General features: G+C 44.9%; 1 protein-coding gene across 3 annotated transcripts in view; it reads right to left on the reverse strand.

The window, feature by feature from the left end:
* Positions 1–15,230, reverse strand: part of tmem63c (transmembrane protein 63C) — a 59,797-nt gene that overhangs the window by 9,197 nt on the left and 35,370 nt on the right. For 2 of the 3 annotated variants that reach the window (XM_064328801.1, XM_064328806.1), the window contains 18 exons: positions 14,933–15,012; positions 14,461–14,493; positions 12,340–12,430; positions 11,871–11,908; positions 11,204–11,346; positions 10,277–10,328; positions 9,197–9,305; positions 8,332–8,405; positions 7,263–7,343; positions 6,440–6,560; positions 5,891–6,024; positions 5,001–5,123; positions 4,200–4,353; positions 3,794–3,900; positions 3,007–3,093; positions 2,072–2,137; positions 1,564–1,726; positions 823–928 (listed from right to left, as the gene is read on the reverse strand). In XM_064328801.1, coding sequence (XP_064184871.1) covers positions 823–928; positions 1,564–1,726; positions 2,072–2,137; positions 3,007–3,093; positions 3,794–3,900; positions 4,200–4,353; positions 5,001–5,123; positions 5,891–6,024; positions 6,440–6,560; positions 7,263–7,343; positions 8,332–8,405; positions 9,197–9,305; positions 10,277–10,328; positions 11,204–11,346; positions 11,871–11,908; positions 12,340–12,430; positions 14,461–14,493; positions 14,933–15,012 — 1,762 coding nt within the window. The remainder of the gene's footprint in view (positions 1–822; positions 929–1,563; positions 1,727–2,071; positions 2,138–3,006; positions 3,094–3,793; positions 3,901–4,199; positions 4,354–5,000; positions 5,124–5,890; positions 6,025–6,439; positions 6,561–7,262; positions 7,344–8,331; positions 8,406–9,196; positions 9,306–10,276; positions 10,329–11,203; positions 11,347–11,870; positions 11,909–12,339; positions 12,431–14,460; positions 14,494–14,932; positions 15,013–15,230) is intronic. The other variant, XM_064328816.1, reaches the window with a different exon arrangement.

Here is a 15,230-nt window from a genome sequence, read left to right on the forward strand (position 1 = left end):
AATTTGAGACTGTTGGCTGACTGCCTTACAGAATCAGGGCTGACAATCACAGTGTTTTTTTGCACTCTCCTCCATAAAAGAGTCACGAGTCACAATGACAGTCAGCCTGAAGGATCCGTATTATGGTTGTACTACTGTAAGACGGGGACAACAGCAAGGTCCTCGGTAAGCAATCCTGTAACGAAGGATGTGCGAGACAACCCTACTGTCTGCATCTGTTCAGCCCACAAAATCATCTGTATTGGAATGAGGGGGAGGGATCTGTTTACGTTATTTAACAAAAGCGTTTGGGAATTTACAGAGAATTACATAAAATTGTGTGTTTAATTGCGCGTAACAAATAGCCTTCATTTCTGTTCAGATTTAATGCTCACATTCAGAATCAGAATTTTATCTTCTGAGTATCTTACAAAAATGTGTGTCCAAAGCATCGTCGGCACATTTCCCAATAGGGTATTCAGGTTTGGACACACCCCTGCATTTTTGCCTCAGTTCCCTAAGCCACATATTTCATATATGTATTTATGTAGATCCAAAGTGTTGTCTGAACCAGATGAAGCAATACTTACCATATTAAATATCACTAAAAACAAATAATGATCCCTGACAAAAATGTGTGATTTCTTCAGACTAAGCCTGTTTCAGAATCTCGTATATCTATATCTGTGCTAATCTTTAGGCAAATCCCTGTAAACACGGGTATCAAGTGATCAGACAACAAAGACACGACTGTCTGGAGGCAGTCGGAAATGCAGAAAGCCTGCAGGCTGTAAGAAAACCGGATGGGATTGAAGAAAGCACAGAGGATTGGGCACCACTGACCGAAGGGAACGATGATAGGGCAGGTGATGCTGTAGGTCATGCTGACGGCGAAGATGCACATGGTCCAGGCGTACTCCAGGCCGAACTGGAACTCGTAAGCCTGGCTCTGGAGGAGGAGAAGAGAAGGGAGGGGGGGTTTGGGAGGAGAGAGGTAGAGTGCTGACAGGCCTTGGTGATTAACAGCAATTAAGCGATGTAATAACATTATGGTGGATTCAGCGGCCACTTGGCTGCTCAGTGGCCACTCATAATTCATAATTCTTCAGTACTAATCAGAGACTGAAAAGACAGGGTTTCCTGCCTATGAGTCAATGTTGACATGTGCCTTATATAGATAATTTCAAAGTACTTTTGCTCATTAGACATTATTTCCCCATGGGTATGGCTTTATTTATCAGCCTTTTTTTTACAGTCCAGTTAACTGGATAGAATTATTATTACTATATATACTACTGTGCTGAATACAACAATTATTATTATTATCATTATTATTATTGTTAAAATATGCACAAACCATGCAGCGTATTGCAGCTACAGCCAACAAATTAACAACAACCTATCATTGTTAACGAGTTCGAATTACGGTTCAGCACTTGAGTGAAACAGTGACCCTATCCACCCAGCATGCTCAATATTGTATGAAAGAGAATGTGTATGACATAGTAAAACTGAGCTCCCTGTGCCTGACACGGCACCGTGTGCGTCTGCACTGAGCGTGCCCACGCGTGGCTGAGGCCCCACCCTCTTCACGTGGATGCGCTCCGCCTCAGATTTGGCGAAGCAGAGGCGCAGGGCGTAGACCATCAGCGCAGGGATCCGCAACAGCTCCATGGCGGTGCCTATCAGGCTGGAGGTGATGACGTAGTTGACGAAGAAGGCACCGTTGTCAGGCAAGAACACACACCTGCAGACGGGGGAGGAGGAGGTTTGTGGATATCATACATCATAATATTGCTGTGATTATACATTATATGGCAGAGATATTTCATGGACACATTGGATGACATCTCTGATGCAGCTGACTCCACTAACTGAAGCAGCTCATAATGAGTGACTTTTTCAAAGATCCAACCCGGGAATCTTACAGTCACTGGTTTCCAGCATAAACTCGCTCATTACATTCAGGAAACGTCTTTGATGTTTTTAGCACTGCATTTCACTCCTCCTCTTTCCACCCAGATCCTTAGATAAAAACCCTTGACACAGGGAAATGAGATGTGCAAACATGTTGACTATTTATGGCACTTACTGAAATTTGATATCCCTTTCATCCAGGAAGTGAATGTCAAAAAGCCACCGGAAGAATAAATCCAAGCTACAAAAGAAGAGCATGACTTTTATTATGAAGAGCTTTCATTGGAGCCCAGTGTTACAAACTCACAGTGTTACCAAACTCAGAGAGTTACCAAACTCACAGGATCAGACTTAGCGAAATAGAAAGACCCAGTCAAAGAAATAACTGAATCCCTGACCTGAGAAACCAACACATGCTCTCGGCACATGCTCTCTGTGTACTGAATAATATGATTGCGCACCACACATATTCTCAAAGAGCATCTAGAGTTTCTCCCTGGGAAAAAAGGAAAACCAGTGAAAGAGTGTGGTTGAAATGAATGCATATATCACTCAGCCAATCACACATGTACAGCCAACCACACACGTACAGCCAACAACACACGTACAGCCAATCACACACTTCCCCCAGTTTGAATCTAATTCAAATATGTGCTGACCTTTTCTAGAAAATAAATTGTTAAAATAAATACATATGTATGTAATGCTCAATAAAAGTAGGTAGCTATAAATATTAGAGCCATATTTTAAAGCTTATTAAGAGTTTATTAGAGAATCCTTGAAGCCCAAGAAGTGTGATGCCAAGACTCACAATTCTATGGGCAAAATTAATGCCAAAACACTTCAAAAGATGAACGAGCATAATATGCACGCAAATAACATAGTGGGACACACACACACAGAGCCAGTGGCGGGACTCCTTTTCTCTCTCGAGCTACGCAGCTGAACGTAGAGCTGTGCAGAGATCCTACCTGAACAGCCTCCAGGGTTTTAAAAAAATTAAATAACAAATACAGGTGTCAGACTGGAAACACACAGAATTGCAACTGAATTTGAAACAAAAACGACCAAAACTCTTGTATGTCATAATTATCCATTACTGATGCCTACCTGGAGAGACCCAGAGAGGGCAGAACGATCACCATGAAGACCAGGAGTAAAAAGCATTTGTGCATCGTTATCTGATTCTCATTGGACCTGAAACACACACACACACACATAAATATCTTTCAGATTCCCTAATTATTTAAAAGCAAATGCATCCTTTGGCTTCGGTATCTAGCTATTTCTTTTTTTCAAATAATGACTTACAGAGGCATGTCCTCCCACACATAGACATATGAAGCAGAGCGTCAAGCATGGATGATTAAATAACACTGATGCCCTTTATCTAAATTCCATCTCATCAAGATGAGACTGATGGTTCCATCTGACACATACAGAGACTGCTAACGACGACTTTCCTGCTCTCCAGCCAATAAGACGACATAATATCGTTATGTAAGCAGACGCTGCGCAGCGCTAGAAAGTTCCAGCCGAGGCCTGGCTCCAGTCACACAGAGACTCTGCTCTCTCGCGCAGTGACTACGGTGCATTTCATTAACCCCTCGCTAGGATCACTATGACAACACGACCGGAAAGATGGTGCACTGCAGGAATCTGGGCCAGACTGTGGAACATCTGTCTGAGAGAGAGATGGAGAGAAAGAAACAGAGAGAGAGAGACTGAAAGAGAGACAGAGGGAGAGAGGGGGAGAAGGAATAGGGAAGGCAGCTTTGTGTCTCGGTATGAGGAGGGGGGTACAGAGGTTTGCAGGGAGAGGGGATAGAATTTTCCATTGGCCTTGGTCACTGAAGGGCTTGTTGTAGGGTATGTGGGGTGGGGCAGCTCGCAGTACCTGGTCCAATGAGACTCAAAGAAGGCGGAGTAATACACGATGAAGGGCAGCAGCACAGAGAAGGCCCACAGGAGGAGGGTGGGAAAGAACTGGGTGATGATGGGGTTCTGGGAGGATAGGAGACAGAATATAAGGACACAAAGTCCAGAAACCAGTGCCATAGTTATCGTACGACGCCTTAATGTTCAAATAGTTACTTTGACAGGTGCCAACCAGTCAGCCTCTGCCATACAAAAGCCCTATAATATCACAACATACTACCATCTCTAACTAACATTAAGCAGAGCGGGAAACATGAAGACATCGTAGCTGTTGCTGTACAGCAAACATACAGTAAAGATGCGGTCAAAACATGGTGAAGAGAAAGAGAAATAGAACAAAAAAATAAATGAAGCAGGATTCTGACCCGGAGGCTCTCGACGGGTCTGGTGACATTGAACTTGTCCATGGTGTTGACGATAATAGCGGGCGTGGTGAGGAAGAAGAGCAGGATGAAGAGGAAGATGTTGAGCAGGACGCAGCGGAGCCACCAGCGGGAGCCGCGCACCGACAGGTTCTCCCTGCGGAGACGAGAGGACGCCCACTCAGCCGCCTCACCCAGGTGGCAGGAGCTGCACTCCCGCGCGAGACCCCCACAGACAGCCCCCGGCGAGACGGGAGACAAACACGCCCGGGGCAGCGCTCAGACACAAAGGGGCCGTCTGACTGGGCCCTGCGAGCGAGGGCCCCGCCAGCAGGGAGGGCTCGGCGCGGAGCTGTGACAGGCACGGGCCCGTCGCACCTGGGTGCTCCTTTTTAATGGGGGGAAAACACGCCACTGTCACAGCAGCTGTGACCTCCCTGAGACCTCTGTGCTTCCACACACGCTGTGCTAATGGGCAACCAGCAGAGAGAGACACACAAACACACAAACATACACACATACATAAACACACACAAGCACACACACACACACACACGCACACAAACACGCACACAAACATAAACACACACACACACACATGCACGTACATATATGCACACTGAAAGAAAACAGTTCTCATTGCCTCTCTGCATATGTTTCATTATATTATACAACTAATATTAATTACACTACTGTACTCATTACAGAAGCATTCTTGCTGCCGTTATTTTGAGGGGACTGGGGCTTTGACGGTCACAAACAGTGTCTCTCACACCGACGTCCTTCCCGACATCCTTTTCTCACCAAATAATGTCATTGGGGGCCGGGGCATAACCCACACCCCATTTGTGGGACCGGACCACGGTAGTGATGCTGGACTGCTGGGGTCTTCGACGGCAACGGGTACGGCCGTAGTCTTTGACGATGCTGCAGAGAGAGAGAGAGAGAGAGACAGAGAGAGATAGGAGAGAGAGAGAGAGAGAGATAGGATGAGAGAGAGAGAGAGAGAGCGAGAGAGAGACCAGTGCGTTCGTGCACATATACATATAGGCGCATGCACTCAGCACAGGGAATCTCTGACTCACGGTTTGGACAATGTAGACAAGGCGGCACCCTTTGTTAAATAAAGGCTGCGGCTTTTAACGGTAGACAATTTACTTCTGTGGCGAGGGCAGCCTAACACATTACGCTCGGTGCCTCACGACCACGGATATTCTTTCCCGGCCTTGGAGGGCAACAGCCCCTGCTGGTTTTTACGACCAATCCCAAATCCGCCATGACCGAAAACAGATGCCTTTTGGGTTAACCTGGGCAGGCTTTCTGAGTAATTCAACAGACCCGATGTGTACATTTGCAGTATTTAAGTCTGAAAAAATAAACTTTTCCCTTTAGCCAAAGTATAGCTGATGACATCGACTGTGGACATTAAGGTATATGGGTCTTTATGTCAGGCTGTTCAGCATATTTCCATATATATATATTATTTCTGGCCTGTTTGCCCCTAAATTGGCATGAATTCATCTATCTGAATGATAAAATTTATTGACAAGAGGGTTTTTTTGTTGAGGGAGGGCGGTCTATCAGATGTGCCGGAATTGTGGTATGTCAGCAAGACGTTCTGTCCCTCTGAGTGTCTGTTGCGTTTGTCAGCACGCCTCTGAGGTCACTCTTGTCACATGGAGGGAGTCACTCACACCGCGGTCATCCTCTCGTCTCGGAACGTGATGAAGGCCATGTCCAGCCTCTTGAGCGAAATTCGGTTCTTCTCAGCGTTAAACTCGTCGGTCAGCTTCTCCTCCAGCTCGCTGTAGTACTGCTCTGCATCCACCTAGGGAGTGGGGGAGGAAGGGGAGAAGGCAGAGAGCGGTCAATCTGTGAAAAGATGTACCGCTTGGTATCGACCGAGCAAATTGAGAGTGCCGGGTGGGGTGGGGTGTATCAATATCTGTTTAATAGCTGTAGAAGAATAACAGCGGTCCACTTTTCAATATCTTGAGAATGTTTTGTGACAATTTCTCATGCCCCATCAATAGAATTGATTTATTTAACTTGGTAAAAATTAAGTGCTTCAGCTGTCAATTTAGATTTGGCTCACAGTGCCACCAAGTGGACACATGCTAAAACTACACTAAAATTATTAAGTGCTCAATAATTAAACCCCAGGAAACTGAGGAAAAGAGCAGTGACACGGGCCAGGGTGGATAAATCATATCGGATATAATCAGAGGTTAAACCAGACGTACCTGCTCAAAGCCACATATATCGCAGCAAAAGATCTGGGCGCAGGGGTGCGTCTTGATCATGATTCTGCCCTCCTTCTGGGCCTTGCCTGTGAAGTAGAGCCGGCCCTTCATGGCCTTCCGCCTGTAGGGGGCGACAGGTGAACAGCAGCATTGGGTGTTATAAGATTGAGACATGCACTTTCCAATACCCATACCAACCTAACCACACCATCCTACAGACATACAGTAATTATATTATATATACATTATATATAATTATATATACATATTCAGACAAAATGCACTGAAACATTACAGAATTTCAAGAATTCTGGAATACCGTTATGTTAGTCAGGAAACACCTCAAAAATAAAAGAAAAGCCAATGCTAGGATCAATTTAAATAAAATAAACAGTACGCTTTGGTCGGAACATTTCAGATCAGCTGTTATATTATCACTAGTGTATGAGAGGTGATAAAACTTACAGCATACTATGACAAACATTTAATGAAGCATTAAATAATATATCCCAAATGTGTCCCATAAACCATGGACCTACTCTACAGTACTGCCTCAGAATGCCCTACCCACCAACATGAGGATGGTGGACAGTTGTCTGTTAATGAAAATCATACACAATGCCAAACGCTCACAGCGCTAAGCTTGTGCCACAGAAAACGACACTGGGAGGCAGAGTCTTCCTCCTGGGCATTAGCCCACTCACGCCTCCTTAAAATACCAATGCAAATTATAATGGAAAGTCTGAGGGGGCCACAGTGAAGAGAGGGCAGCGCAGCCTGGCCGGTCCCAGGAGCGGCCGGATAGTTTCGGAAGGTCCCTCACCGCTCCGCGTCCAGCTTCATGAGCTTCCGCACGTCGAAGCAGAAGCGGATGTCGGTGACGGTGCAGCTGGGGTAGGCCTCGCTGGAGAAGAGGAGAGGAGAGACGCATCAGCCCCAAAACGCTGGTTTTCACATCTCACATGTAAACGCAGCTTTAAGGACTGTCAGCAATGGCTCTGCATTGTCCAGCCCAGTCCCTGTTAGCATTACCTTATCTAGCTCCAAACTGCTCCCTGGTATCCACTGGTTCAAGCTCACCAAACAGCCGTATAACATCTTAACTAAGGTATATTCTGAAAATATTGCTTCTGCAGAAATGCATTTCAGAAGTATAGGGCACTATGTTTTTAAAAGGACAAACCATATAAGCAATTAAGAGCGGAGAAAAATAACATGTGCAGGGCTGCAGGAACTTTAAAGAGTTAAACAGTAATACTAGCTCTAGCAGTGTGTTTGCCTGGAGAGCTGAGGAATATACATACGGATAACTGACATCATCAAAGACATCACTGTTCCTGCTGTCTCTCAAGGCAAATAAAACTCCATATTTAACTAAACTTCTGTCATTTTCAGAAAATTATTTAATTTTAGAAATGTTATATATATTATTTTTTTTTACATGTTTTTACAGCTATGTACATAAATCATGATAGAATACAGTCCAGCAGCAAGGGAACTATGGACAAAAAACTAACAAACAGAATTTCCCCCTTCTTTCCCCCTTCCAAGCCACACACACCTGTAAAAGCACTCACAGCTGAAGCATATGAATCCTAATCATTTATGGTTCTGTACTTTATTTCATAATAAAGGAATTTAATTAGACGTTATGAAACCGTTTTAAAATCAGCAAAACTGCACCAGGCTGCTTAAATGCTGGCTATGAATAAGTTCTTGCATCAGTGTGACGGACTGCTGATGGTCAGTCAGCACACCGATGGAGACACCAGTAAAGAGACTCCTCATCCACAGCTCGGAACCTCCAACAGAGTGGCTTCCAGTCACACTATTTATACATCTACTGAATTATACTAATGTGCACGTTAAGCATGATGGGAAAGTTAACTCACTGGAAATGCTTAGTGATGAGTCCAGGATCGGAGATGTCCTTTGGGATGTCAGTCACCATGAGTGTCCTGGCCACCTGGTTCACAGCCCAGAGGGAAACCGATTCAGTCCAGGAATGATTATGAGTATAGTTATGATCCCTAACAAAAACACACTGCAGGACTTCTGTCTCTACGGGCTTCCTCAGCTGAAACACCCATTTAGGACTGAAAATGGTCCAAACTGCTCTTAGCACCACAATGTATGTCTATATTTTTTGTGAGGGTTATTATATAACCGCTTAAGTGCATCAAGACATTTTGTTCACATTCTGTCCCGTTCCCATGCGGATAAAATAGAGACCATGTAGCATACAGCAGTGTAAGAGGAGTCTGCAGAAATTGTTTCTTTTGTGAGTGTGATTTTTGTATTGGATTTTGAATTAAAAGTTTCAAACCTCCCAGTTCCCACCACTGACACACTCTTGGGCATTTGATCATTGGGAAGAACAATATTAATTGGACTCTAATATTCATTAGACTCTCTATCAAAGATATGCACAATGTCAGCATACCTCCTACCAATATCAATGCATATTTTAAGAAGGCATCATTTGGCCTATATAATACATTGAAAAACCTGACCCTCAGGAAAAAGCTGAACTCAGCATATAGTGCCCCCCATGCACAGGATCCTCAATCTCTATCAGACATTGATAAAAAAGTGAAGATTAGGGAATGTAGGTGAGCTAGGTAATCCCAGATGAGTGCTTGTGCATGCACACGCGTATATACACATGTATGTGTGCGTCTGTGCATGTATGTGTTTGCACATGCACTGGCGTGTGTATCTGCCTACATGCGTGTGAATATCAGATGCACCACCAACCTTCTCGTCCTCCCTGTACTCCAGACGCGAGGAGTGGTGGGCCATGCACAGAGCTGTGATGATGAAGTACAGCAGCGCAAACACACTGTGCAGCCACAGAAAACTGTCCCTGCGGAGAAGGGCGATGCACATTATTGGGCACCAGGGGGTGCTGCACATAATCTGAAATCACTCAATGAGGGAGGGAACATTTCTGGGTCGATTAACCACAAAGGGGTGATAAACTTATCTAAGGAAAAACAAGATTCAATATATCATAACAGCCGGACCTGGAAAATATATGTGCGCTTCTTGTCATAGACACATTGTAAAAGAAAGCTTTAATCTTGGAAATGTAGTTCTGTCTTGCGCTGCTAATTACTTACTCTTTGATAAATATGTAGCTGTGTGATTCTACCCTATAAAATCATAATGTGCTGATGTGATACACATGTTAGTATGTTTATGCCAGTAGTGTAAGCAAATGAGTACATCCATTTGAAAATATTTCATATGTACTGTTTCTCGATACATAGAAATCAAAGCTACAGTATATAAACTGTATTGTAAAAATAAATTTAAAAGTCCATGCAGGCATTTTCTTAGACATAAATCAAGCAGCAGTCCATGAATCCAAAACGGGGGAAGGAAAATATGCAGAATTTTAACAGATTTGGTGAAATAACAATAGGATGTGTTCAAGTGTTGAGTAGTGGAAACAGTAATTCTACAGTACTGGATGCAAACAGAAGAGAAAAGGAATCTGACCCCAACACTGCTCCTCATTTAATTGGCACGTATGCAAATCCTGCATAACTAACCAAATTACCTTCAGATCAACAAGCGGCTTAATGATGTGCTTTTTGCCCCTGTTTTGATCTTGTGAGCTACGCTGCACAAACACGAGTGGCGAGAAATCAGGGAACAAATCAGGGAAGCGGAACGAGCCGGAAAGATTCCCATCGAGCGCCACGGATTGGCCGCGATGCCTAAGCCCTCATCCTGTTCATAACACATGGCCGGATTAGAGCAGACTAATGTCACAATTACAGAATCTAGACACGGGCTAGACACAAAGAGGGAATGGCTACTGCGACATACCGTGCTGGGACGTTAGCCACCGTGGTCCTTCCGAAATTTTGAGGGCTGTCTCCTGAGGAGAGAAAGAGATAGAAATACATGACCTGGGAATGCTGCTTATTTGGACAAAGTGAGGCAGCTCTCGGTGAAAAACACTGAATTCGCTCTAGTCAATAGAGAAAAGCACAGAATGAAGGGAACTTCTGTGACATCAAGAAACCATCAGTTTTGCCACAGGCATCGAGCCTCTTCTGTTCCATTGACATTCCGTTATGTTTTTTCACTTCATGTCAGAAAACCTAGTGATCTATGCTCAGTTCAGCTGTAATTATATACTGCACGGTTAGCGTCATTCAAAGGTCCCTGAAATTTTAAAAGCATGAAATTATTGAAAAACAATTTCAATAACTCGTTTGAATAAGGGATGTCACCATTTTTGTAGCTGATTAAGGTCATTTAACATGCATATTCATCATGAGTTTACTGTTCAGACACTTTACCAACCTGCAAACATTCAGTAGTGCATTTAATGACTAGCAGCTGTCCTATTAATTAGTAATGGGTCACAGGGAGCACAGAGGCCTTGGGTAGCTATGGGATTTCGTCAGTTCTGGAATATTTTAAACAAGACCTCAGCCGTTGTTGAACAGGGTGCTCAAAAATATTAACCCCATGCATATGGCCTTGTGTTGCACTTAGACAGTCCACTATAAATGCCTTTCAATGTCCGAGAATCTCCCCCATAAACTTGACCACAGCTTAGCGGCTGTAGCTGTCCTTCTGATCCTACCTGACAGATGAGCCAGCAATCACAAAATGTTCTCACAATGTTACAGTGCTTGTTAAAACATTGCCAGTACATGGCAGCAACATTGTGAGAACCTTTTAGTGTTAGCTGGGATGCTACCTCAACCCTCCCCCGAGAATTCCAGGCGGGGCCTACGGTACCCAGCAGGTTTCCAGAGAAGTTGATGGGCAGGATGACGGCCACGGACAGCAGGCAGACCACCATCATGAGCAGGATGATGTGGCGCTGGAAGGACAGGTAGGTGGTGGCGTCGATGCCGCACTTGCTCCGGATCTCCTCGTCCCTGGGAACACAAAAACACGGAGTACTCGGGTCCAGGTCTGGACATGCCTTGCACATCTAAACCCAGCTGCCAAGTGCGGGGAAGGACGGAGCCAGAGAGAGGGAAGGGACCGGGGCCGAGCAGAAAATGTGTGCGCTGCTCCAAAAGGCAGGCCACACATGGTGGACTTTCAGGGTGGGTTCTCAGTTTCCCACCAACTTAGAAGCAGTTCTACAGCCACTAACTCCAGGCCTAAAAACAGGGCAGAGAACCATCAAACCCCAAAATGGTAGTCTGGGAGCCATGGATACTGTAGATTGCCCTTTTACAGTGCTTAAATCTGCTGTTGGCTGGACACAATGCCCCGCCTGAAAGGAGTATAAGCATCCATGGGAAACCACAGCACAAATGACCGCTAGAATACAACTTCATTTGTTTTTACAGCTTAATGAGGTCTAACGTGAGGGCTGCATTTAGTGATGACATCAGCATTTATGTGTGGGACAATAAAAAGGGGGGTGGGGAGAGCAACATCCCTCACTCACTTCATATGATAGAGTGATGTCAGCCAGGAACAGAAGCCCTAGAAGAAGAAAGGAGATGAAGAAACATAAGCTGTTAAGCCTGCCGCTTGTTAAAGGCAATTGAGTACATGTGTTAAGATGTGTATATGAGCGCATTTGGCTTGCATCTGCCAGACCCATTTACATAACATTAAAGTCTCAATGTTAAGGAGGCAGAGAGCTTAAGTTTTAATATGTCTAGCCTAAATGACCTCACTGTGTGACACTGTCATGACCTGCAGTAAAATGATTGATCTAGTATTAAATCAGCTCTTGCAGAGTACATATGGCTCATTTTGGACTCTGTTAGAGGAACATTAACACCCCAACATTTTACTGCTTGCTCCACAGCAAACACGCAGCTGTTGACGGCAGGGAAGGCGCACGCTCCAGCGGGCGGGTGTGAGGTCATAGCTGTGAGGAGGCTCACAGCTGTCAGGATTCGGCTCACCACGTCCTTGCTCACATCCGTGTCCGAAGGACTGGACTCCGATGGGGACTTCTCCTTCTCACTCGGCTCCCCGTAGAACAGGGACGTGAGGCTGCAGTTGGGAAGGGGGGGGGTGGATGTTAGGTTTAGGGGTTTGAAGGGGGAGGAGGTTATGGAGGGTAGGGAATTATTGGTTAGAGGACTTAAAATCTGGACCTTGCCTGAGATGTCCACTAAAATAACGTCAGCAAGAAGGAAAAAGATAAAACTATAGTCTGAATGATTGAATGCGAATAACTACATGATGAAAACATGTTGGTTTTAACATTATTAATCACTATTCATGAAGGACGATGATTCTAGCAAAAGCACAACTGCAGCAATATGATATTCCTGCACGTTAGCTGGATTTAACACCACCGGGACATTTAGGTCCTTCCTCTTTGACCCTCCATGCAACCGTCAGTTCAGGTGTTCCTTAGGTTGAATTACAATCCATCCTGATAAGGACACTAAGCACAATAATAATAATAATAATAATGGTAGAGAACACACAGAAACACCTGACACACTCAGACTTGAAATGACACCACACTAGTCTTAATCCATAAAATCCCACCACCTTAAATTCAGCAGACGCATCTCTACAAGCAGGCAGTAGGGAGGTGTGACTCATGACAAAGTGTCTTGAGCGACAGTGCCCCACTTTCCAGAATGACCCAGATAAGTAGGTAGGGCAACCGAGGCATTCCGAAATAATTGTGCGGTTCCCCTCGTTGGCAACCTACATTTAGGATTTGTTTTGCCTACAGGGCAGTCCCAGCCCTTCTCTAAATGAGTGACAGCAAGCAGACCTCTGACCGCAACAGGGGCCCCTCCACTTAGCTCAGCCGCCAGTTTACCCTGCAGCGCTCCCAATCCCCCGCGCCAGAGGCATACTCGCGCAGGACTGAACGCACACACAGGGCAGTGACAAAGCTTTCAGGAAGAATATGATCTCCTTTTTTTAGCTGACGTCTCAGTGGCACTGGTTTTGATAGGAACAAAGGAAACCAGGTGTAACTGAATGAGAGGATCCGTCACTCAGCCCTCATACAAACACAGTGTTCTAGTGTGAGAGGGAGAGCTGTTCACTGCCGAATGGAGGCAATGGCCTCCGTGAAGCTGCTGAAGCATGAGGATGTTCCTCTGTTGGTAAGACTTTCAAAGGTGGGCGAAAAAAGGAATTTATTGCCCTAATGCGAATGCTAGGAACAGACCAGCAGCTCAGAGCATTCACACTGACTATAGATTTAAAATTTACATTTTACCCCTATTTTCTTCTCATTTTGCAATAGTGTATTTGTGTATTTGTACTCTCTACTAAAACCTTCCTCTGTGAGTTTGGAAGAGTGCAGATGCGCACATGTGCATTCCCCTTTAAAACATGTGATGTCCGCTACAGGGTCTTTCTCAGCAGGCCAACAGGTGAGCTTGCACTGATGCTGAGCTGGAGGAGAGCACTGGAGGACAGGCACACTGCAGATGCCTAACTGACCAAAAGGGGTCGCTGGTGTGCGAAGAGACACCGGCGTCTCTCACCCTGAGATCATTTCACTCCCCGTGAAATGGTACAGCTAATTTTGCACAGAGAAAAGCATGGTTCAGATTCAACACAAAGACCATGCATCTACACACTGGTACAGTGCCCAAATATGAGCCACCAGCTCATATTACGCAGCCCCGAGATTTTAACTATTCTTTGTTAGTGAGCAATTCTGTGTATCTTTGTGCCTCATATCAGTTGCAGTTCCTTCTGTGTGAGGGTGACTCACGAGCATGATTTTTATGACTCTTTCATACTGGCTCAGAAGACCCTTAACAATTCCAACAGCGGGCTGCATGTGGTGTTTTGAAGTAGCAGGCTTCTCGTGAAGAACAATTGAATTGAGGGATTTGCTTTTATGAATATATAGGACTCTTTAAGCTCAGACGGATGAGACGCCTCCTGCTGATAAGTCCCATAAACAGACGAAAGATGCTTCCCGCGAGGAACGCTACTGTGAGATGCAGTCTGCTGAATTACTGATCAGCTTCACCCACATTCGCCTCAGAACACTCCACCAAAAAGTGAAAAAACCAAAGAATAAAAAGACAGATCACTCATATGAAATCAGCCGGCGACGTTCTACAAAGCTGGTGGAGGGAAGGGATGAAAAGAACAAAATTAGATGAACTGTCTGCCTGCTTGCTTGCTTGCTTATTAGCACTAAGAAATGTGTTGACACTTAAAAGAAAAAACGGAAACAATCAAGCAGACAAACTTGCATAAATAGGATAAAGAGGAAAAACATCTTCAAAATATGCAATGCACATAATACCAAACCAGAAATTTGTGCAATACCAGTCTTATCCAGGAGGGGGAACTATTGTTAAACAGGACAGAGAATCCAAACGCATGGTGAATGTAAAACTAAGAGGATTCTGGAGATGGGAACACATGAGACCACAAACACTCCAGGCAGGCTACAACCCCCATTTTGACACTTGTCTGTATGAGACAAGCTATTGACTGACTGTATCTATGAAATGGGAGAGGGGGGCTGCTCCTTCAGGTTTGAGAGGGGAACTTTACCTGTCATTGTCCATCAGTAGAGCTAGGCGACCGTAGTCCCAGGCTGCTTTCCGCAGGCATGAGAAGATCAGCAGCAAAAACTGAAAAACAGAGCAGCGGTGACAGGGCCTGGCGCAGCACTGCTCTATCAATCTCTCGCTCTCTCTCTCTCACTCCCTCATTAACACACTCTCTTTCACACACTCTCTCTCTCTCTCTTCATGCTTCACTCACGCAAGCGTTGTCTTTCACGCTCACAAACTGTATACTCCCTCACACGTTTTTATCTTCTCCACGAAACAAATGTGCAACATTTTCA

This window comes from Anguilla rostrata, chromosome 1 (assembly GCF_018555375.3).
Source record: "Anguilla rostrata isolate EN2019 chromosome 1, ASM1855537v3, whole genome shotgun sequence".
Classification (NCBI taxonomy): Eukaryota; Metazoa; Chordata; class Actinopteri; order Anguilliformes; family Anguillidae; genus Anguilla; species Anguilla rostrata.